The sequence below is a fragment of the Periplaneta americana genome, chromosome 6 (assembly GCF_040183065.1).
Source record: "Periplaneta americana isolate PAMFEO1 chromosome 6, P.americana_PAMFEO1_priV1, whole genome shotgun sequence".
In the NCBI taxonomy this organism is placed as follows: domain Eukaryota; kingdom Metazoa; phylum Arthropoda; class Insecta; order Blattodea; family Blattidae; genus Periplaneta; species Periplaneta americana.
In genome coordinates, this window is record NC_091122.1 from 166,095,022 (window position 1) to 166,119,394 (window position 24,373).

The 24,373-nt window shown below is 37.0% G+C and overlaps 1 protein-coding gene across 4 annotated transcripts in view; it reads right to left on the reverse strand.

Moving 5' to 3' along the window:
- The window catches only part of LOC138702016 (HEAT repeat-containing protein 5B), a 267,228-nt gene that overhangs the window by 123,109 nt on the left and 119,746 nt on the right, over positions 1-24,373 (reverse strand). For 2 of the 4 annotated variants that reach the window (XM_069829493.1, XM_069829492.1), the window contains exons 1-2: positions 4,955-5,155; positions 1,983-2,124 (exon numbers count right to left, since the gene is read on the reverse strand). In XM_069829493.1, coding sequence (XP_069685594.1) covers positions 1,983-2,124; positions 4,955-5,124 — 312 coding nt within the window. In that variant the 5' untranslated portion in view covers positions 5,125-5,155. Of the gene's footprint in view, positions 1-1,982; positions 2,125-4,954; positions 5,156-24,373 lie in introns of those variants that run through there. The other 2 variants (XM_069829495.1, XM_069829494.1) reach the window with 1 other exon arrangement.

A 24,373-nucleotide genomic window follows, 5' to 3' on the forward strand; every position in this document is an offset into this window, starting at 1 on the left:
GAAAGAGAGGAGAAGAATAAGAGAACGGAGGAAATAAAAAGGAAAGAGACGAGAAGAATAAGAGAAAGGAGGAAATAAAAAGGAAAGAGACGAGAATAAGAGAATGGAGGAAATAAAAAGGAAAGAGAGGAGAAGAATAAGAGAACGGAGGAAATAAAAAGGAAAGAGAGGAGAAGAATAAGAGAACGGAGGAAATAAAAAGGAAAGAGACGAGAAGAATAAGAGAACGGAGGAAATAAAAAGGAAAGAGACGAGAAGAATAAGAGAACGGAGGAAATAAAAAGGAAAGAGACGAGAAGAATAAGAGAACGGAGGAAATAAAAAGGAAAGAGACGAGAAGAATAAGAGAACGGAGGAAATAAAAAGGAAAGAGACGAGAAGAATAAGAGAACGGAGGAAATAAAAAGGAAAGAGACGAGAAGAATAAGAGAAAGGAGGAAATAAAAAGGAAAGAGACGAGAAGAATAAGAGAACGGAGGAAATAAAAAGGAAAGAGACGAGAATAATAAAAAGGAAAGAGAGGAGAAAAATAAGAGAAGGAAGGAGATAAAAAGGAAAGAGAGGAGAAAAATAAGAGAACGAAGGAAATAAAAGGAAAGAGAGGAGAAAAATAAGAGAACGAAGGAAATAAAAGGAAAGAGAGGAGAAAAATAAGTGAAGGAAGGAAATAAAAAGGAAAGAGAGGAGAAAAATAAGAGAACGAAGGAAATAAAAGGAAAGAGAGGAGAAAAATAAGAGAACGAAGGGGAAAAAAGGAAAGAGAGGAGAAGAATAAGAAAACGGAGGAAATAAAAAAGAAAGAGAGGAGAAAGATAAGAGAAGGAAGGAAAATGAGAAGATAAATAATAAAAGGAAAGAAGAAAATAATAAGAGAAAAGAGGAAAGTAATAGTACCAGGAAAGGAGAGGATAAGAGAAAATAAAAAGAATAAGAAGGAAAAGTATAGTATAAAAAGAGAAGAAGTGTATAACAGAAGGAAGGAAAAAAGTAAGAGAAGGAAGAAGAGAAAGAAACGAAATATAAATGATATGAAAATAAGAGGAGGGAGAAAAAACGTAGGCAATTTGTGAAATAGATACCGAAAAAGAAACGTTAGGGAAGAAAAATAAATAAATTAGATAAAAAGTGGAAAGAAGTGCAGAAGAAATGGCAATCAGAATATGAACAAGGAGGGAAAGGAGTAGAAGGAGAGTGGAAGGAAAAGCAGAAGCATAGGTAATAGGTGGGAGAAGATTAAAAAAATGGTGGGGGTGCATGAAGTGTGACGAGGAAAGAAAAGGGAGAAGATCGGAAGGAAGGAAGACGAAGCAGCACGAGAAGAATCCAGTACTATAATCTTTTCGCTGTAAGAAAAATCCTAATCTAAACAATAGCACGTGACTGAAGTGAGGCTTCATTGGCCGCTGTTTGCCGCTATAGATGCTCAGTACGTGTTCCCGCCTACTGTTGTACATTCTGTTTCATGTTAAACATTTCCCGTTACTCGTCAAGTAGACCTAACCTCACTACTATGCATTCGTTTGCTTAGGAAACATTTACTTTATAATTACTGTAATGAAATTATTTTTAAGTCTTATGTCTTCACAATGGACAGTTGAGGATGCAGAAGCCATACTTCAATACCACGTACTTACGTGAACAACTACGAGCTCAAGTGACGCCAGCTTGTTACAAGAACAGACTACCTCGGTATTACTGTTGGTATTCATCCGCGTTCATAGTACATAACAAAATATAAAAGTAGCTTTTCTTTTACATAGAGTTTTACATATGAGTGAAGTTAAATGTTTCATCGTATTTAACAGCTAGAATTCAATTTTTTATTTTCAAATAATACAAGATTGTGGTTTCCAAATACGAATTATATTTTCCTGCGTCATGTGAGTGTTTCGACTGGGAGCCAATCACGGGTATGACAGCAACGTGCTTATGTTTACATTAGGATTTTTCTTACAGCGAAAACAGTATAGGTGGCTGCCTACCTTCTGCGCAGCGATCAGCACCTTGTCGAGAAAGCGCAGCCATTCGAAGACGAAGACTGATCGTTTGGCCTCTGGAATCTGTTTCAGCGCCTCCTCGTTGAGCGTCAAGCTGTGACTCAACTCCATCATCATGTCGACAGCCCTGCAACAAACAGGCGAACGTTACACGGCATCAAGAAGGGGGATAAAAATCTTCTACTTCCGGTTTGGAGACTGTCCGAAGTGTGCTTGCTGTACAGTTGTAAATATGGGTCCTATGAACAAGAATTGCAGTATACTGCCATAAAGACACGGGCTTATTTGTCTTGTGTTGTCTCAAGAGACAATCAGTCATGCATCATGCCAACTACACGATCAGAGAACCTTACAATTAACTGTAAGTGTTGGTTTATGGTTTATGGTTCCCTCGGGAGTAGTTCAGTGCCAGATACAAGCTTTTCCGCGAAATTAGTTTCGATTCACGGTACTGACTGGAGTAGGCCTAACATTTGAAGAGACAAAAATCGGAGGATGAAGATTCCTAAGTTTCCACGTTTCCCTGAATATTAATGCAAAAACTTTCACTTCACTAACACTCTCCATTTTATCCCATTCTTTCTTAATTTCATATCATTAAAAAATATGCTTTCAGGATAATGTGTACGAGCTTCGGTGGTGACGAATGGAGATAACAGTTTACTGCTTCACGGCTGTAACCCCCGGTGTCATACGAAAACTTGTTTTAGGGCGACACCATCTGGCATTTGGATTGTGGACAAAAGACGTCTTGTCGTGACCCTTATTCATTCCAGTTGGAAGCTACTCAATTGGCGTCCCGCTGATGTTCGAGGATGGTTTGTGTTATCTGGTGACCGTTAGAAACCCGTGAGTTAATGTGCGATATGCACTCGTTATGAGTGACTAAGTGGCCGGGATCCGACGGAATAAGCGCCGTCTTAAATCACTAAGTGATTATTTCTCGCATATCATATATTATTACGATGTACCGAAGTACATATGATATTTCCGTGCAGAAATTCTGCGTCATCACATGATGAAAGATGAGTAGAACGGAGAAAAATTCTCTTCGGCACCTCTGCACATGTGTGGACATTGTGCCACTGTCATACATCTATGACGCAGTGCATGAGGGTAGGCCACTAGAGGGAACCCAAGAGGTGGAACTTAAACTGAGAGAATTCAGTCCGACACCGGGATGAGAATCCGGTGTGGCTTAGTGGATAGAGCGTCAGCACGTAAAGCTGAAAAGCCGGGTTCAAATCCCGGCGCCGGAGAGAATTTTTCTCCGTTCCACTCATCTTTCATCATATGATGACGCAGAATTTCTGCACGGAAATATCATATGTACTTCGTAATAATAAAGAACTTATATTCCGAGTTCACGAGTATTTTCAGAAAGAGTATGACGATGCATGGCGTGGTAAAGTCACTAAAGTGTATGGAAGAACTATTAAAGCAACTTGAATATCATTCTTGAGGGGAAAGAAACAGGCGAATTGAAAAGTCCAACAAAAAACGACGACGGGATTATTCTAAAAGTAATATAGATAATTTAGACAGCGATGCATTGAAAAGGACTATTTGGTGACACTGTTTTCACTCGCTAGTATAACAAATTAAATATTCATCTATACTAATAATAAATCTGTAGCCGAAATTTTTCTGGTAATTTTCGATTTTCCAAAAATAATTGGTCCTAACATATAATCAACCACCCTGAAACCGAAAATCGCTTTTTTGAAATTTTTGTTTGTATGTCTGTCTGTCTGGATGTTTGTTACCTTTTCACGCGTTAATGGCTGAACCGATTTATATGAAAATTGAAATATACATTAAGTTCGCTGTAACTTAGATTTTAGGCTATACGACATTCAAAATACATTATTTAAAAGGGGATTATAAGGGGGCCTGAATTAAATAAATCGAAATATCTCGCTTATTATTTATTTTTGTGAAATATGTTACATAACAAAAGTTTCTTTAAAAATGATTTCCGATAAGTTTTATTCCTTGCAAAATTTTGATAGGACTGATATTTAATGAGATAAATGAGTTTTAAAATTAAAATACAATGCCATCTAAGGCGGTGTAATGAAATGAAAACAAATGACGTCTATAAGGGGCCTTGGACAACAACAAACGAAAGCTATGAAACATAGCGTACAGAGAATGTTTCTGTGTTTGTATGAAGTAATATCGAAAGCTAACTTAACCGATTTGTATAATTAATTGTTATTTCACCATTGGAAAGTGTAGTTTCTCCAGATGGACATAATGCTATAATGTTAATGCAGTAACTTCTGAGTGCTGTCTGGACCAAAATGACGGCATTTTAATTATTTAAATACAATTTAAATTAAGTAACATATTAAACGATTTATCCTTCTATCAAACACGAATGTTCCCTGGATCAAACGCCCTATTTTAATTATGTAATTATTTTATATTTATTTCTAACAGGTGCAGCGGAGCGCACGGGTACGGCTAGTGTCAAATAAACCTATACAAACACGAGTGTTCTACCAGGACTTTGAAGTTTCTTTTGAAGTGTACGATAGTCCTCTCACCCTCCTGCAAAACTGTCCTGCCACTGGCACAAAAATTCGACGAGGCAATCCTCTCTACCCGTGAAAAGCAAGCACTGTAATACCCTCCAACTTTCTTTTCTAAAGAATAAATAATTTTCATTAAATCTAACTAAAAAGGCTATCGCCACAATACAGGGTATAATTCAAAATCGTAACATGTTACACATAAGCAACAGTGACAGAAATATGGAGACTAAACATATCAGTACACATACAAATGTGCACATGATATGAGAGCGGCCGTCCATCTCTGTCGACTCTGAAATCGCGCACCTGGTCACAAAAAATACAATTTATTGCTCACCTGACAACACTTTATGGACACACTAAATTAGAATCAAAGACAGAACTGATGATGCCGCGTCCTCTCACAGTTCCACTCACCTGGGATGGGCAAGGATGAGCGTCACTGCCGTGGGGGGGCTTCCACCGTTCCTGCATCCTCTGGCACTTGCTCTAACTTTAAAAACCACCACAATGCATCGCCTCAGCACTTGCTTGAAATAGCGTTTCAGTCCCGCCAGCAACTCCTTTTGACACACTACATGCCACATGTCATCCTAGGATTCCTCTACGCCAGAGCCTTTATGAAAGTCACCGCAATAATGCGCTCTAGATGACCCGAAAATTACGCGCACAGCCACACTAAAATGGTAAGAAGATAATTAGGCCTACTTCCGCGGAAAACAAAAATGAATCCTACAATTATTACAAGCTATACAAATCGATTTAGCAATAAAAAATTATGGGTGAAATTGAATATTGGGCGAGTGAATTACTTCCCAACTGAAACGCAGTAACAGGGCTATCGGCACGTGATTTCGTAGTACCTAATAGTATTAATAGTATTAACTATACTTACTTACTGGCTTTTAAGGAACCCGGAGGTTCATTGCCGCCCTCACATAAGCCCGCCATTGGTCCCTATCCTGAGCAAGACTAATCCAGTCTCTATCATCACATCCCATCTCCCTCAAATCCATTTTAATATTATCTTCCCATCTACGTCTCGGCCTCCCCAAAGGTCTTTTTCCCTCAGACCTCCCAACTAACACTTTATATGCATTTCTGGATTCTCCCATACGTACTACATGCCCTGCCCATCTCAAACGTCTGGATTTAATGTTCCTAATAAGAATACAATGCGTGCAGTTCTGTGTTATGTAACTTTCTCCATTCTCCTGTAACTTCATCCCTCTTAGCCCCAAATATTTTTTCTAAGCACCTTATTCTCAAACACCCTTAACCTCTGTTCCCCTCTCAAAGTGAGAGTCAAAGTTTCACAACCATAAAGAACAACCGGTAATATAACTGTTTTATAAATTCTAACTTTCAGATTTTTTGACAACAGACTGGGTGACAAAAGCTTCTCAACAGGATAATAACAGGCATTTCCCATAATTATTGTGTTTAATTTCCTCCCCACTATCATTTATATTTGTTACTGTTGCTCCCAGGTATTTGAATTTTTCCAGCTTTTCAAAGGATAAATTTCCAATTTTTACATTTCCATTTCGTACAATATTCTCGTTACGAGACATAATCATATACTTTGTCTTTTCGGGATTTACTTCCAAACCTATTTCTTTACTTGCTTCAAGTAAAATTCCCGTATTTTCCCTAATCGTTTGTGGATTTTCCCCTAACATACAGTATTCACGTCATCCGCATAAACAAGCAGGTGATGTAACCCGTTCAATTCCAAACCCTCTCTGTTATCCTGGACTTTCCCAATAGTATTAACTATACTCAACATAATACAGAGGGAGCCCAAAAAATGTATACACACTTTCACACTGCTCTCTTAAACTGACTGACAAGAAAACGTTCTGATGGGGGCAGATAAAAAAGTTAAAATTTTTTCTTCCACCGTGCTAATGATGTCAAAAAAGTGCTTATACAAATTTTGGCCACTCGACCGCAATTACGAGGTCGTCCAGAAAGTGATTTTCCCTGGGGCCGTTTATAGAAAAAAGCACAATAGCAATTGTTGCGCTATTTGTCAACATATTCCCCACTGGAACTGAGACATTTGTTATACCATGGGATCAATTTTTGTGTCGTAGAAGTCAGCCGCCTCAGATCGGAACCAGCGTTTGACTGCGTCTGCACTTCTCTCTGTCGATCTCATGATCTGAGAAATGTCTCAATTCCGATGGAAAATATGTTGAGAAATAGCTCGACAATTGCTATGTCCGTTCTAATAAATTTGTCCAATGAAATTGTGTTTTTTTTTTGTTAGCGGCCCCTGGCGAACTTACTTTTTTACGGCCCTCATAATTGCGGTCGAGTGGCCAAAATTTGTATAAGCACTTCTTTTGATATTATTAACATGGTGGAAGAAAAAAAAATAACTTTTTTATCTGCCTCCATCAGAACGTTTGCTTGTGAGCATATTGGAATTTAATTCAATGGCCTTCCCAAAACACGCTATGAAATGTTTCATACAAACAATTATCACGAAAAGGAAACGAAAACGAGGAAATTTGTAATACATTTTTTTTGTTTGAAATATCTCAACGCCTAGAAAAGGTTTTTGACAGAGTGGATTGGAATAAACTGATGGGGATCCTAAAGAAAATAGGTGTGGATTGGAAAGAGAGAAGGCTGTTCAGTAATCTTTATATGAAACAACGAGTCAAAGTAATGATAGAAGAAGAAATGTCAGAAGGAAGTGAAATTGGGAGAGGAGTACTTCAGGGATGCCCATTACCACCTACCCTGTTCAATATCTACTTGGAGGATTTAGTAAAGAACTGTTTTCAGAACATGGGAGGAGTGATAGTAGAAGGAAGAAGGATAAAGCGCATAAGATTTGCTGATGATATGGCGTTGTTAGCAGAAGAAGAAATGATACTAAAGGATATACTACTGGAGCTAAATGACAGCTGTGAGCAGTATGGGATGAAGATTTACGCAAATAAGACGAAGAGCATGGTCATAGGAAGAAAACTACAGAAGATAAACTTATGAATTCTAAATGAGGCAGTAGAGCAAGTGGACAGTTTCAAATACTTGGAGTGTACTATAAGCAGTAACATGAGCTGCTGCCAGGAAGTCAAAAGGAGGATAGCAATGGCCAAGGAAGCTTTTAATAGAAAAAGGAGCATCTTCTGCGGACCTGTGAAAAAAGAACTAAGGAAGAGACTAGTGAAGTGCTTTGTATGGAGTGTGTCATTATCGGGCAGAAACTTGGACATTACGACGAAGTGAAGAGAAACGACTAGAAGCATTTGAAATGTGAATATGGAGAAGAATGGAGCGTGTAAAATGGACAGACAGAATAAGAAATGAAGCTGTGCTGGAAAGAGTGGGTGAAGAAAGAATGATGCTGAAACTGATCAGGAAGAAGAAAAGAAAGTGGTTGTTTTACTGGCTGACAAGAAACTGCCTACTGAAGGATGCACTGGAAGGAATGGTGAACAGGAGAAGAGTTCGGGTTAGAAGAAGATATCAGATGATAGATGACAGAAAGATATATGGATGACATGAGGAAATAAAGAGGAAGGCAGAAAATAGGAAAGATTGGAGAAAGCTGCAGTGAAAGACCTGCCCTTGGGAAGAACACTAAATGAAATGAAATATCTCAACGAGTAACCCCTTAACTAAATACATTACTAAAGGTTCACTGTGTGTATGTATGTATGTATGTATGTATGTATGTATGTATGTACACGATAACGTATCCGTTATGATCTCCCGAGATTTCAAGCAGCGTCAAAGTTGCGCCTTATTTGCTGTGTACATTTAGCACATCTAAAAACTGTTTTTATATTTTAAGCCACGGAACGGAAAGATGTGTCGAGAACAATGTTATGAATTATGCTGGCAGTGTTATAACGAGCTTATTAAGTATATCTAAATGGATGTACGACACTTTCCACTTTCTTAAATTTTACACGTGGCAGAGAGTCATTAGGGTAGCCTACTCCCTCGCGACAAGGCGCACATTCTCCAGAGTGCTTTTATGTTCCGTTGTTTTATGCCTCTAGCTTTAGCGACAGGGCTTAATGAACGATGACGGATGTAAGAAAGATCATAAAACGCTAACTGGGTTAGAGGGTTGAGAGATGCTGGTCCCCTCCATGCAATAACCTGGAATTGTTTACGAGTAACAAAGACTGCGAAATTCTTCCACCAAGCTAAACAATCCCACGAATGGACTTTCGCTAACCAAACACGTGTTAAGGGTGGCCATAAATTTTGTTTGGAATCTTGTCACAAATTATTTATATCTCATATGTCGCTAACAGAGTTTCTTTTCACATAACTCCTAGCATAACTGTTAAACATTTCTTTATAGTTATACAGAAATAAAACATTGGATATCTCAAAAATAGACCGACAAATTGTAGCCACACGGTCTTACTAATAAAAACTATATATACAGACGTTTAACTGTCATATACAATGAGTAGCTCGTTTGTAAGTCGTGTGTAAGTTCCTTACTAATAATCACTAAATACGTCGTGTATAACAGTATAACTGTTATACAGCTACGTCATAGTTTCGTTATTCCTTCGTTACGAAAGGTAATAGGATATCTGAGGTTCTCTACTGCATCCGGTAGAGCGCTCTAGTGTGGCATATTAAGTATCGATAGTACAACTGGCTCTAATCGACTACCACACTATATTTTGGTCAAAGAGTAGGCCTACAAGCTACAGCAATATTATTCCCTAGCGGTCTTACTAATAAAAACTCTACATACAGATGTTTAACTGTCTTATACTTATACAATGAGTAGCTCATTTATAAGTCGTGTGTAAATTCCTTACTAATAATCACTACATACGTCGCGTATAACAGTACAACTGTTACACAGCTACGTCATAGTTTCATCATTACTTCATTACGAAAGGTAATAGAATATCTGAAGTTCTCTATTGCATCCGGTAGAGCGCTCTAGTGTGGCGTGTTAAGTATCGATAGTACAACTGGCTCTAATCGATTACTATACTATATTTTGGTCAAAGAGTACAAGCTACAGTAATATTATTCTAATTATTCTGTGCTCTTTGGTTTGTTCTTCTTTGGTTACTAGGCAACCATCATAAAATGACAGTCGATACGAACAGCTGTTAGAGGGGCGGCCATTTTTTCTCTATATACAACGCTTAAACAAGGGGTTTCGTGTATATAACTACTGCAAAGCAATTCCCATGCATAGTTACAGGCTGTTTATACGTCCATCGCTTCTGCATGGTTTATTAGTAAAGTTTTCTGTCTCAACTCTGCATAAGTCTCGTATAAAAACTATACACGGTTTATTAGTAAGACTGTAGATCATTATGTGCTTAAACAAGGGGTTTCGTGTATATAACTACTGCAAAGCAATTCCCATTGTATAGTTACAGGCTGTTTATACGTCCATCGCTTCTGCATGGTTTATTAGTAACGTTTTCTGTCTCAACTCTGCATAAGTCTCTTATAAAAACTATACACGGTTTATTAGTAAGAGTAAAGAAATATGCCAGTGAAACCCTACAATCCTACTTTAAATATTATTGAAGTCCTCATTCTGTGAATTTGTTAACGCTCAGTCCCTACAATGAAAGTTAGACAATGTTTGAAAGGTTTAAAGGAGGGAAAAAGTATGTTATTGGAAGGAAAGACATTCACGAAGAGTCAGGTAACATTTTGCGAACTAAACTTAACTCAAGAGTGATTAGGCACTATTTGGAGAGCTTTACTCTGATTCCGCGGCAAGTTAAAAGTTCAACAGTTCGATGTCAGGTAGTATGCATAACGATCTAACTAATAAACCGTGAATAGTTTTTATACGAGACTTATGCAGAGGTGAGACAGGAAACGTTACTAATAAACCATGCATAAGCGATGGATGTATAAACAGGCTGTAACTATACAATGGGAATTGCTTTGCAGTAGTTATATACACGAAACCCCTTGTTTAAGCGTTGTATATAGAGAAAAAATGGCTGCCCCTCTAACAGCTGTTCGTATCGATTGTCATTTTATGATGATGGTTGCCTTGTAACCACAGAAGAACAAACCAAAGAGCACAGAATAATTAGAATAATATTGCTATACTCTTTGACCAAAATATAGTGCGGCAATCGATCAGAGCCAGTTGTACTATCGATACTTAACACGGCACACTAGAGCGCTCTACTGGATGCAATAGAGAACCTCAGATATTCTATTACCTTTCCAGCGTATTCCGAATCTCACCGGTGAGCAATCCGATGACATCACGGTGTTCCGAATTCCACCGATGACGTCATTGGTGCTCCACCGGTGTCGCACCGGTGCCATCAGCTTGCAGAGGTGGTAGCAGTCTCCATCAGCCGCCATCAGTGAATCTGATTGGTTCTTGTATAAGGCGGGAATTAGCAGACGAATGACATCGTGCACTGTTGTGTCATGGCGGTGTGTTCTGCTGTATTGTTTGTAATGAGCACAACGTAAAAACAATATGTTAATGGCTTATGAGCGAACATGTCAACGGACCAGTTATTACTACCGGTTCAAAAAATAGATTGTTTATGCTCTCTTTTCTTTGAACGAGATGGCAATACGGAAATTTCGCAAAATTTTGCTAGCGTAGCACAGATAACCACTTACACAGTCGCCATGACAGCCATCGATCCTTCCAGCAGTTTTGTTCCTATTCCTCTGCAGCGTGACGTCATTGTTGTCCACCGGTCCGGTGAGATTCGGAATACGCTGTTCGTAATGAAGTAATGACGAAACTATGACGTAGCTGTGTAACAGTTATACTATTATACACGACGTACGTAGTGATTATTCGTAAGGAATCTGCACGAGACTTATAAAGCAGCTACTCATGTATAAGTATAAGACAGTTAAACGCAGTAGCGGCTGGTGGTCAAAATAATGAGTGTGCTACAATCTCTATATCGGCCTACTGTACTGGGTGTTCATTTCAAAGTGTGTCATGACGTCACTGTTGTTGGGTCACCGATTTGAAGCGAGTTTCAGTTTATATGTTAGAGAAGTTGCCTATTATTTAAGGCGTTCTTCAATCTGAACTTGAGAATGTGTACGGTATAACTTGAACGTCGTAGCAACAGATGGCGGTCTGTACGGTCTGTGTGCTACCATAACCTCTTTCGAACTGTGTTTTGCGCCGGCAAGTCGTACGCAGGGTATTTGTTATCATCGGTTGCGTATGGTAACATTCCACAACACAAATCAAATGCTCCGTGTCCATGTTGACCGTCGAAGTTAATGTCAACAAATACGTAAGTAATCGTCTTAACCCTCTCCCCATATCTCGACAGTACGTATTTCCAAACAGTTCACATTCCTGCCACTACCGGCGTTACGGTACGTATCGGCACGTACTCTTCAGAATGAACGCCGTACTTGCTAGCCAACTTCTCTGCCTCTTAGATTATACACCTGAGCTGCGGAAGTGTAGGAAGATTGAATTCTCTAGGCTCACCAGCTAGCCACATGACGGCATGCAGCGAGCCAAGACACATTTTGAACTGAACACCCAGTATACACTTATATGCATTTATCTTAATTTGAGACTCGCCTAGTGACGAAATATGGAGTTCCTTCCTACTGCAGAAGTTGTCAATTACCCTGGTGTTAAAAGTTAAATCCCTCCATCCTGGTCATTATACTCTTTTCTATTGACAGTATTGCAAGAGCAGTGAGGTGATCCTGGGACATAGTGTTCCTTAAAAACGTTTTTATGCGTTTCAAGCAAGAAAAACATCTTTCTGGCTCAGCAGTGGTCATTGGTGTTGTAACCAAAATATTATCGTTACTTCACAGAATGGATCCCGTGAATTGTTGGAGACTATGTTTTGTAACAATTGAACAGCCATCTATATTTCGGAAGTCGGATCTTCCGTATAGAACTCCAAGTTGTGTCTTTAACATTCTTTTGTTCAGTACAGTATAGCTGTTGACAGCAACTTCAAGTTCGCGTTCAGGAAAATTATGCAAAAAATTGTCAAAAAATTCGCTGTTTAACAATTTTGTTGCGTCTAGGTAGCTTAAAGATTGGAAACGATGAGTAGTTTCCTGAATTATACGGTTACATTCCTCCTTGGCATCAATTTTCTGGGATTCAATTTTCCGTCGCTTGCTGATTGATTCAGGAGGTACCTCAAAAAACTGTTAGATGGCAGCAGCAGTCGAACACTTGAATTACCAAATACATTGTACATAGTTCCGAGTTTCTCCACAAACAAGCATTGTTTCCTTACGCTTTACTTTTGCAATCTCCAAGCTGTGTTGTGCTGAAGCTGACTACAGCACTTCCCCGCGTAAAAATAGCCAATCAGAGCAGTTATTTCAGCTTCGCACATGCGCATTTACTGTCTACATTCTCATGTAAGTTTTGAGTAGCACAACGAACCCCCTGAGGCACCGAAGAGCGAAGACTAAACACTTTATAACGCGTCATGAACATAACCACGGGAAATTGTCAAATGGCAGATCAAATACTATGGCATTGCAAACACTTTATTTAAGCAAAAAATATCATTATGCTGTAGCACTGTAGCACATCAGGACGGGCCGCCCCTGGTTAAACGTCTGTATATAGAGTTTTTATTAGTAAGACCGATAATGTACACAGGAGTTCTCAACCTTTTAAGACTGTGAGCACTGCCCACATGTAATACTAAATGAGAGAGCACCATCAAATCGAATAGGTTCAGTAGACCTATAAGAGTACATCAAGTAACAAATTTTAAAAACATTTACAAAGATAATGATATCCTTGAACTTGAATGTTACTCAGAATTTCAGAGATGTCCAAGGAGAAGCCACTTGTACCTATAAGTAAACAGTCCTACAGATGTGAATTAGTTAACCGTGATCATGCTTTGTTCTTGAGGTATTTCATAAGCGAGAAAGTTTTTTCGCATAGGTAGACTGTCCCGAACATTACCAGATATTTAAGAGAAACATTCCACAATATTTGGAGTCTTTTGTATCGTCTGCTGACCAAGGGCTATGAATTTCTTCTTTTGAAACAAATATTTCAGCGCCAAGGAGGACTGAAGATCTATCAATTGAAGTTCCAGACGAGCAGCCATGTAATTCTCTTGAATAATTACTATTATGTGTTATAATATGTAGGAAGAGTCAGGTAATCACAGACAATAATCGATGAGCTCGTACTGAAGTAGGGGTATCACACTTGGAACAAAATTTACATTAATTTGTGTTTGTTAAATTTAAACAATTGCGTAAGTCTTGTATTCATTTGTGACATGTAACATTCTACGTATTATTTTAATTTGTTGCCAATTGGTTGTATTAATTCCTTACAATAAGAGATAAAGCGCAAATAGCTTACAAACAACAACAGTACAACTGCGAAAAACCTGGTTTCCGATCATCAGTTTCCTACTTCAGATTTAGTTAAGTGTGCTCTATAAACCACTAGGAGTTTGTCGGCAGACTTTCGGTTCATCCTATAGCCTACATCTTTTCTAACCCATATGGGCGTCGGAAGGGAAGACTACGGAGAATCTGCCCTTTTCCCCTTGAAATTTTTCTCGACAGACACAATGAAGACGTCGATATTTTACGGCTCTTTTAGCAACTTCTTTCCGCCATTATTTTGATATACGATAGACATATATACAACTTTTATTTCTCTTCTTCAGAAAAATACGCACGTGTAGACCTATCTATTACTACAAGTGTATCAAAAATAACATTAGTAATGTTCTAAAACATATTTTTAACCACGCTGGTTATGTAATGCTCAGAACAATAAAATTTATACAAAAAGTCAACTAATAGTCTTTATCATACTGTTTACTTTTATATGCTATCTTTACCAGAGATTAAGCTGCAAATTCATTAGAATATTTAAAACTAAATTCACCTATATTTCAATGTATTTATTTATTATACAATCTGATCCGTTTGGGTATGGATAATATTAATTTATTATTATAAAGCTATTATGATAGTAGGAAAAATTTCTTGCTGATTATATTATGATTAAAAGATGGGAGTTTCCATATATGACAATCAATTACGCATAATCTGAAAGGACAAATGAAAATCGTAGATGATTAAAATGGCTACTACAAATCAACAGCGGGCACAATGTGTTCTTTGGTATGCTAAATTTGAGAGTGTTAAAAGAGTTCAAAGGGAATTTCGACGTGAATATGATGTGCGTAATGTACCTAAATACGATTCCATAATGTTGTGATATCGAACATTTGTAAAAACAGGTTCTTTGTAAAAAAAAATGCAGGAGGTCACAGGAGAAACCCAGTACGAGAAGCAGCTATCTCTTGGCTTGGTCACCAAACTCCCCAGATCTAACCCTCCTGACTTCTTTGTGTGGGGTTATACAGTTTCATATTATATGTGTACAATTTGTTGTTGTTGTTTTCTAATGCCAGGCATTTGACAATAAAGTCATTTGACCTCTTGCACTCCAATATTTTTCAAAGATATTATCATGGTCAGCCACTGAAGCACAGAATTTGAGGTGTTCCGAATCCATTTCTTGGTTTGAGTTGCACAATGGGCAGTTAGGGGACTGATATATTCCAATTCTATGCAAGAGTTTGGCCAAACAATCATGGCCTGTTGTCAATCTAAATGCAGCTACAGACGATTTTTGTGATAAATCGGGAATTAACTGTGGATTATGACGCAGAGAGTTCCATTTTTTCCCTTGACATTGTGTTATCAAATTTTGTTCGTTGAAGTCTAAGTATGTAGATTTAATCAAAATTACGCTAACATAACACAAATATTGGGTGATGTTTATACATTACAATTATTGAAGTCAGGTTGTTTCCTTAACCTCAAAATAATAAAACACAAAAAGTGTGTCAACCAGCCACGGTCTCCCCTATATTTCGCATTACGTATATTTTGCAATGCCGTAGAATGTAGACATCTTGTATTTGAAGTCTTTATGCATTGCATGAAAAGCGTGTCTGTTCACGGAGGGCATTAATAGTAGCTCTCAAACTTAGTGTCACCGCAACTGCACCAACACCATCCCCTAGACAGCAGTGAAACTTCTTTTTTCACTCACTGTGCAACTACCGCATTGACGTACAAGGTGCCGACATTTTGCGGTTCATTTCAATGATTATCGGTTCTAGAATACCCGAGGGGGAACTCTGCATATTTCGAGCTTTACTAAAAACGAACAAGACTAATCTTTTTAAACAGTTGCAGTGATACAAAATGTGGACTGTCTACAAACGAAACAACGTAGTTATAAGTTACAAAGCTTAATACAATACCAACAGGAATAATAATAATAATAATAATAATAATAATAATAATAATAATAATAATAATAATAATGGATTGGTTATGTACACTGTTTCATCTTCAAGAAACGAATGTTCAACTGATTCCTCCATCACTTTTATGTATAATAATAATAATAATAATAATAATAATAACAATAATAATAATGGATTGGTTATGTACACTGTTTCATCTTCAAGAAACGAATGTTCAACTGATTCCTCCATCACTTTTATGTATAATAATAATAATAATAATAATAATAATAATAATAATAATAATAATAATAATAATAACAACAATAATAAAAGGTAAAAGGTAAAGGTATCCCCGTAATATGCCATGAAGGCACTTGGGGGGCATGGAGGTAGAGCTCCATGCTTTCCATGACCTCGGCACTAGAATGAGGTGGTGTGGTCGGCACCACGCTCTCACCGCCTTTTACCCCCGGGAAAGACCCGGTACTCAATTTTATAGGAGGCTGAGTGAACCTCGGGGCCGTTCTGAAAGTTTGGCAACGAGAAAAAATCCTGTCACCACCTGGGATCGAACCCCGGACCTTCCAGTCCGTAGCCAGCTGCTCTACCAACTGAGCTACCCGGCCGCCAATAATAATAATAATAATAATAATAATAATAATAATAATAATAATAATAATAATAATAATAATAATAATAATAATAATAATAATAATAGATTGGTTATGTACACTGTTCCATCTTCAAGAAACGAAATGTTCAACTGATTTTTCCACCACTTTTATGAATAATAATAATAATAATAATAATAATAATAATAATAATAATAATAATAATGGATTGGTTATGTACATTGTTCCATCTTCAAGAAACGAAATGTTCAACTGATTTTTCCACCACTTTTATGAATAATAATAATAATAATAATAATAATAATAATAATAATAATAATAATAATAATAGATTGGTTATGTACACTGTTCCATCTTCAAGAAACGAAATGTTCAACTGATTTTTCCACCACTTTTATGAATAATAATAATAATAATAATAATAATAATAATAATAATAATAATGGATTGGTTATGTACACTGTTCCATCTTCAAGAAACGAAATGTTCAACTGATTTTTCCACCACTTTTATGAATAATAATAATAATAATAATAATAATAATAATAATAATAATAATAATAATAATAATGGATTGGTTATGTACATTGTTCCATCTTCAAGAAACGAAATGTTCAACTGATTTTTCCACCACTTTTATGAATAATAATAATAATAATAATAATAATAATAACAATACAGTCGAACCTCCGTACAACGAAAACCTATATAGCGATAAAACATGTTGCAACAATAAATTCGAATGACTGCGGCGTATTTTCAACATTTTCAATACGTTACATCCACCATTACGATGGTCAAATTTTGGAGAAAACCCGCTGGACGGTAAATTATAATATAGTCATAATTTACTTAGTTTTCATTTTAAATATTTCACTTTGTATCGTCTCTTAAAGATGTTTTCCGTTATTTCGTCTACCCATTTTTTTTTTTTTTTTTTTTTTTTTTTTTTTTGTAATTCTGTCTGCCAAGAATTACAGCGTCCGTTAAAAGAATATTCTCTATTATGAATATGATATGGTCAAAGGAGAAATCCCGATTAAGTGTTGAAGCAACGAGAGCTATAGGAACTGTAAGACAAAATTGTGGCATGGAGTGTGGTAGGTTTTATGACAAGGTGCTGAAAGACCGAAATTTGTTACGTAAAATAAGATCATCTGAAAATACTCATGGTATGATCGTGGTGAAATGCACCCGCCAATTATATCAACCTAAACGTTTTGTATGTGTGTATGTGATCTGTTATGATTAACTAAAAAGTTTAAGATTTTTATCAGACTATTACACTCTTACTACGTCATACTACTTTTGATCAATAAAGCGGTACGAAAGGATGTATTTCAACCAATCATGGCTGCTTATCGCACAATTTTATCGCGTCCCTAGCATTTGTTTAATTTTATAGCGTCCCTAGCATTTGTTTCTTTGTTTGCCACATTTGAACCTGAGCTGGTCTGGACGTCAAAAAAAAAAAAAAAAAAAAATATATATATATATAATTACAAACTACTCCAGTCGATGCACAGCACAGCAGTTTCAAATATGACTCGCATTGTCATTCAAGAACAAGAATTAATAAAAATCACTTATCATACCTATGCATCTTCTGAAATCCTATTTACAAATAAATGAAGAGCACCAATCGGAAATCCTGAATAAGTTGAATACACCATGTAGGCCTAAATCAACGAGTTCCACTTCTATTACGCACACGTCCAATATAACATCAATTGAACCACTAACCATATTCAAATTTGAAAATTGTACATTCAATAATTATTCCTTTTAAAATTATTCATTCGGAAATCCCGAATAAGTTCAATACACCATGTAGGCCTAAATCAACGAGTTCCACTTCTATTACGCACACGTCTAATATAACATCAATTGAACCACCAACCACATTCAAATTTGAAAATTGTACATTCAATAATTATTCCTTTTAAAATTATTCATGTTTATTTTTTATGTCATCGTCGTTAATTAAAACTTTTCTAACATTTGTGTATATTACTGTAGTTAGGTTATGTTATAGCTTCTGCTCTGAGAGGATAAAAAGAACTTCTGCTATATGATATTATGGATAGTCACGTATCAGAGATTGTTTAATATTAAGATTTATTGAAAATCATCTGTCAAGTGACGTTGATTACTGGGATTCGGACAATTGAAGTGGAATGTTGCATTTTAATAAAAATGAAACAATCAACAAAGCCTTCTTGACTAGTAACATTGCCATCGCGTATAATAGATCGAGAACTTCTCGGCGAGAAGGCATTGCTCACTACTGCCATCTAGCATGCATCTAGCGTAATATTTGTAATGTTGAGATGGTACAATAATGCATTTGAAGACAGTTGTATTTTCGTAAGTCAATTAATATTTTATTGTATTGGAGTACTTCGTTACTTCTAATCTTTTATACTTTCTTCTAATCGTGTAATAGTCAATTAAATCCCACTCGAGTTTTGATTTTCTCTAGATAAATCTGCTCGTGTTCCACTCGCAGATTTATCGATAAGATCAAAACGTCTAGTGAGATTACTGTTGATAAAACATTTTTAATGTATTTTTTAAAAGAATATTATCTTCTCCTTACCTATCTTGTTTTTATCTAAAAGAAATATGGCCAGCATATGAAAAGAACAGTAACCCTGATATAATACAATTTTTCAAGTCCAAAGAAAATTGTTGTAGGTACCGAGGTTCAACTGTAATAATAATAACAACGGAGAGAGAACTAAAGTTGTAAGTAATCCTACTGCAATTCGGTTAGCGTATTATAGTACGAGTAATACCCATTTATTGCGTGACTTGAAGCGAGACTGCAGAAAGCAGAACACGGAACACTTGTAGAACATTCCTAGGCCTACAACAAAGAATCGTACATCACGCAGTAGTGCCACAACCTTGGCCTTTACATGCCTGTAGTATTTTCATCACGCAAAAACTTCAAGACATTAATACAGTAATAATAATAATAATAATAATAATAATAATAATAATAATAATAATAATAATAATAATAGGAGATGCACTATCACCTTTACTTTTTAACTTTGCTCTAGAGTATGCCATTAGGAAAGTCCAGGATAACAGACAGGGTTTGGAATTAAACGGGTCACATCAGCTACTTGTCTATGCGGATGACGTGAATATGTTAGGAGAAAATCCACAAACGATTAGGGAAAGCACAGGAATTTTACTGGAAGCAAGTAAAGAGATAGGTTTGGAAGTAAATCCCGAAAAGACAAAGTATATGATTATGTCTCGTAACCAGAATATTGTACGAAATGGAAATATAAAAATTGGAAATTTATCTTTTGAAGAGGTGGAAAAATTCAAACACTTGGGAGCAACAGTAACAAATATAAATGATACTCGGGAGAAAATTAAACACGGAATAAATATGGGAAATGCGTGTTATTTTTCGGTTGAGAAACTTTTATCATCCAGTCTGCTGTCAAAAACTCTGAAAGTTAGAATTTATAAAACAGTTATAATACCAGTTGTTCTTAATGGTTGTGAAACTTGGACTCTCACTTTGAGAGAAGAACATTGGTTAAGGGTGCTTGAGAATAAGGTTCTTAGGAAAATATTTGGGGCTAAGATGGATTAAGTTACAGGAAAATGGAGAAAGTTACACAACACAGAACTGCACGCATTGTATTCTTCACCTGACATAATTAGGAACATTAAATCCAGATGTTTGAGATAGGCAGGGGATGTAGCACGTATGGGCGAATTTAGAAATGCATATAGAGTGTTAGTTGGGAGGCCAGAGGGAAAAAGACCTTTGGGGAGCCCGAGACGTAGATGGGAAGATAATATTAAAATGAGTTTGAGGGAGGTGGGATATGATGATAGAGACTGGATTAATCTTGCTCAGGATAGGAACCGATGGCGGGCTTATGTGAGGGCGGCAATGAACCTCCGGGTTTCTTAAAAGTAAGTAAGTAAGTAATAATAATAATAATAATAATAATAATAATAATAATGGTTGAAGATTTTTTTTGTGCAATAGCAGGCCTTTGACGTAGCCGTTATTCCCCCCCCCCCCACTCCATGAGCGTGGCTCATAGATGTCTCTAGTACCGACAACACTTAGTTCGTAAGAAACTATCGAGAGAGCACCACAGGCGGAGGATCTACATTACTGTATACTCGTAATGACTGATGATGGAGAATTCTGTGGTCCCAAGGCAAAAGGTGATGATAATCTCTCGCGAAAATGAGATTTTACAATATGTTGTGCATCCTGATGGTACACTATTATTGGAGAAAAATTCGTTCCGACACCGGGGATCGAATCCAGGGCATCCAGCTTGGCGCACTGACTGCTCTTAACCAACTGAGCTATGCCGGATCCCGATGGCATCTTTATTGTGGCAAAAGATGACCTACATAGTTTTCTCGCTAATCCGTTGTTGTGAAACGTGATATGATTTTATACAGTCGTTCACACTTTTAATCCTTGTTCTTAAAAAACTGCAAAAAAAAGTACATGTCACCTTTCGCCTTGGAACCATAGAATTGTTGATATATTACAGGAGAATTGGAGTAACCGGGGAAAACTCTTGCGTTGTCTAGCTGACGGGCTTGCCCAATACAAGTTGAAGATTCAGGGATTTTAACCGGGTCCCCCTGCCCAGAGCTCTAGCACTGAGCCACGGTGGCGGTTCGACGCTTGACGATGAAAATATACTTTCGGTTTCACTAAGTTCCAATTTTTAAGTTACAAGCCTACCGAGAGAAAAGTTTAAGAAAACTACGTCACCTGCAAAGCCGAGATATTATGTACAAAACCACTTTAGACACGCTACCGCGGAAAGCGAAATCAGATAAGAACCCTCATTAGAAAGGCTGCGCCGCAATAATCGCCTCCCATCAGCCAACCGCAGAAAATTAAAAAGCAGGAAAGTCCGATTCCACACAATGTTCGTCCTCGTTTATTCAGTAGGAGTTAGGTACCATTAAAAAGTACGATACACTCTGTTTCTCAAATGTGTAATTTATCAGTAGGGACCGGATTTTTATGTAATATCAAGGTGTGAAATATGTACATATTTATATAAGAAAAATAAGCTAAATATCAGTGGCGGTTTCTCAGGGGAGGGAAGGGAGGAACGTCCTCCTCACATTTTTCTTATTTTGAAAGTAAATACCAAATGAAATACATGCCTTGAAATTCAAGGAAGATTCGATAATTTTTAAGTTCACAGCTATAAGAAAACCTCGGTTCATTTGTTTTAAACGACGCGGAATCATATGCTGCTAGAAAACTGTGAGAAAGATGCGAGATTGTTTGTGTGGAGGAAAGCCAATCCTTTCCTCCTTTACTGCAGTTAACACACACAGACGACAGCGCACTAGCGGCGAGAGACAGAAGCAGAGTTTTAAAGCATATAAATGAACGGAGGGGGAGGAGATCCTCCTCTGAATCAGCGCATGGGCGGGAAATATAGAAACCGACTGGTCGTGCAGCAAGCTCGCTACCGCTGCCATCTAACAATGCTGCATTCAACCAGACTATAACACATCTAGGAGGAGGCACAATAAAAACAGTTTTAACGCAAACATATGAAAGACACCATATAAACTTTTTTTTAAATTATAAAACAAAATATACTATTCATTGTACTTTATATAAGCTATATTCATGGTTTGAAACTTTTGAGATATGTGAAAGTTGAAGTTAGATTTACATAAAAACAAAGAGGAAGTAGTTCTACGTTAGTATCGCAGATCTTTTTGGCCCCTGAAATTCACTTCCATTCATTGTCTACTAGACAGGGCAACAGCCAAGTTGTCAGTTTTGTACAAATATATTTGAAATTGAAAGTACTCCAAACTGCATTATTTTTAACATAAAAAATTAATCGGCCACCTGTAGCTTTGAGCAATAATGATAGTATGACCAGAGCGGTATGACTATAAGAACTGACATTCTTCAAAAGCATGCGATACTGAACTTGTAAAATGTACATGTGGCAACACAGACCACGTGAGTGGGTGCAGTGTTCTCGCTTTCCTAACAGATTATTTCCCATTCCCACTTCCGTAAAACGGTTCTGGTTATGTGTTCGTAGCTGGTCTCTTCCAACACGTGTGATGCTGTTAGTGTGCGCGAAAAATGCTGCGAGTTTGTGAATTTCCTTGTAATTGTTAATTTGTGCAATTATCCAACAATTAATGGAAGTGAAAACATATTTTGGACAATTTAGGAAACTCAGTTTACAAGAACAGATTATTGCTATACAAAAGAGAAGGCCAACCCTAACACTACCTGGTCTTACATGTATGCATGTAGGCTAATTTGTAGCATGTTTCTCTCAAGAATGTGTCATTTTGCGCTGTTAACTTCTTTCCTCCTCTTAAGAAATATGCAGAGCCGCCACTGCTAAATGTGTACCAAAATATGTAAAATCATGAAAATATTTAATATCAATATTTGGCAGGTATGGGATAGGTAAAACTCTCCAGTTGTAATTTCATAGAGCACCCGACTTTTTTACCGCACACTTGACACATTACTATTTTTCCATCTGTGGTGGAAGCTTCGTCCATCGCAATCCATGATTTATTTTGTCGTTAGGGTTGAAGGTACAGGGGTCATTTTAGTTAGTTAAAAACAATAGATAAACTCACTTGCACTTTATACTGTAAGTACTAAAACTAGAGAACTGAGTGAAATGAATGACACAACAGTACTCCAAGCCTGTTCAGCTTTACTGGATTAGGAAAAAATAAGAGGAGATGTGGAACACATGCATTTTAGCTGTTCCCTGTAAGAAACAAAGTGTCTACTAAAACCTCAAACTATAAGCATTTACAAACTGTTGTTTGAAAAGTGACATTCCTGTCTCATTTAGAAGGATTATTCCGGCCGAGAATCATACTTTCTGATTGCTCGGATAATTCCATTTCCGTACAGGTCTACTAAATTTAAGATAAAGAGGTCAAGCAATAACCAGAAAAGCTATTTATTTTACTATTTCAACATATTTCCAGTTTGTTCCTTTACTCCAGCTTCTTTTCAAAAATCGGCTACTTTACTGCGGCACATGTCAGACTTGACACAGGTTTCCCCTGGAAGGATTAGGAAGTGGGTGGGTAAGGTTATAAATTGCATGGGAACGACTTATTAAGACGTGTGCAGAACATTTATAGTTCGACAAAAATCATGTCGTCCTTGTCCCACTGCACCGCATGAGTGAAGCAACGCTACTTTCTGAGTGATTTTTACAATACAAGGTATGAAAAAGTTTGCCTATTTTCACTCATATTTACAGTGGGCGGTATGGGGTGAGTGCCTCTATTACTTTCTGGAACTAAGGACGTTATGTTTCATCCCGAAATATATCCTTTCTTGGATAGGTAAAAATACTTTCCAAATTTGTGTATTTCAAATTGTAAGCTTCCCCAGCAGAAGTTTTTCTTTTCCCTTCAGAGAAGTAAAAATGAATAAAACCCCTAAATACGTAGATTTATATAATATCAAGTCATAATATGCAATGTTGGGTAAATAAGTAAAAATATGTAGTATCAAATTTTAATAGATAAATGGTAATTACAAGATTCGCAAAGATTTGTTATTTATATACGGTTAGGTTGAAAGGAATATAATATGTAATTACATAAAAATCCGGTCCCTATTTATCATACTTACTTACTTACTGGCTTTTAAGGAACCCGGAGGTTCATTGCCGCCCTCACATAAGCCCGCCATTGATCCCTATCCTGAGCAAGATTAATCCAGTCTCTACCATCATATCCCACCTCCCTCAAATTCATTTTAATATTATCTTCCCATCTACGTCTCGGCCTCCCCAAAGGTCTTTTTCCCGCCGGCCTCCCAACCAACACTCTATTACGCATTTCTGGATTCGCCCATACGTGCTACATGCCCTGCCCATCTCAAGCGTCTGGATTTAATGTTCCTAATT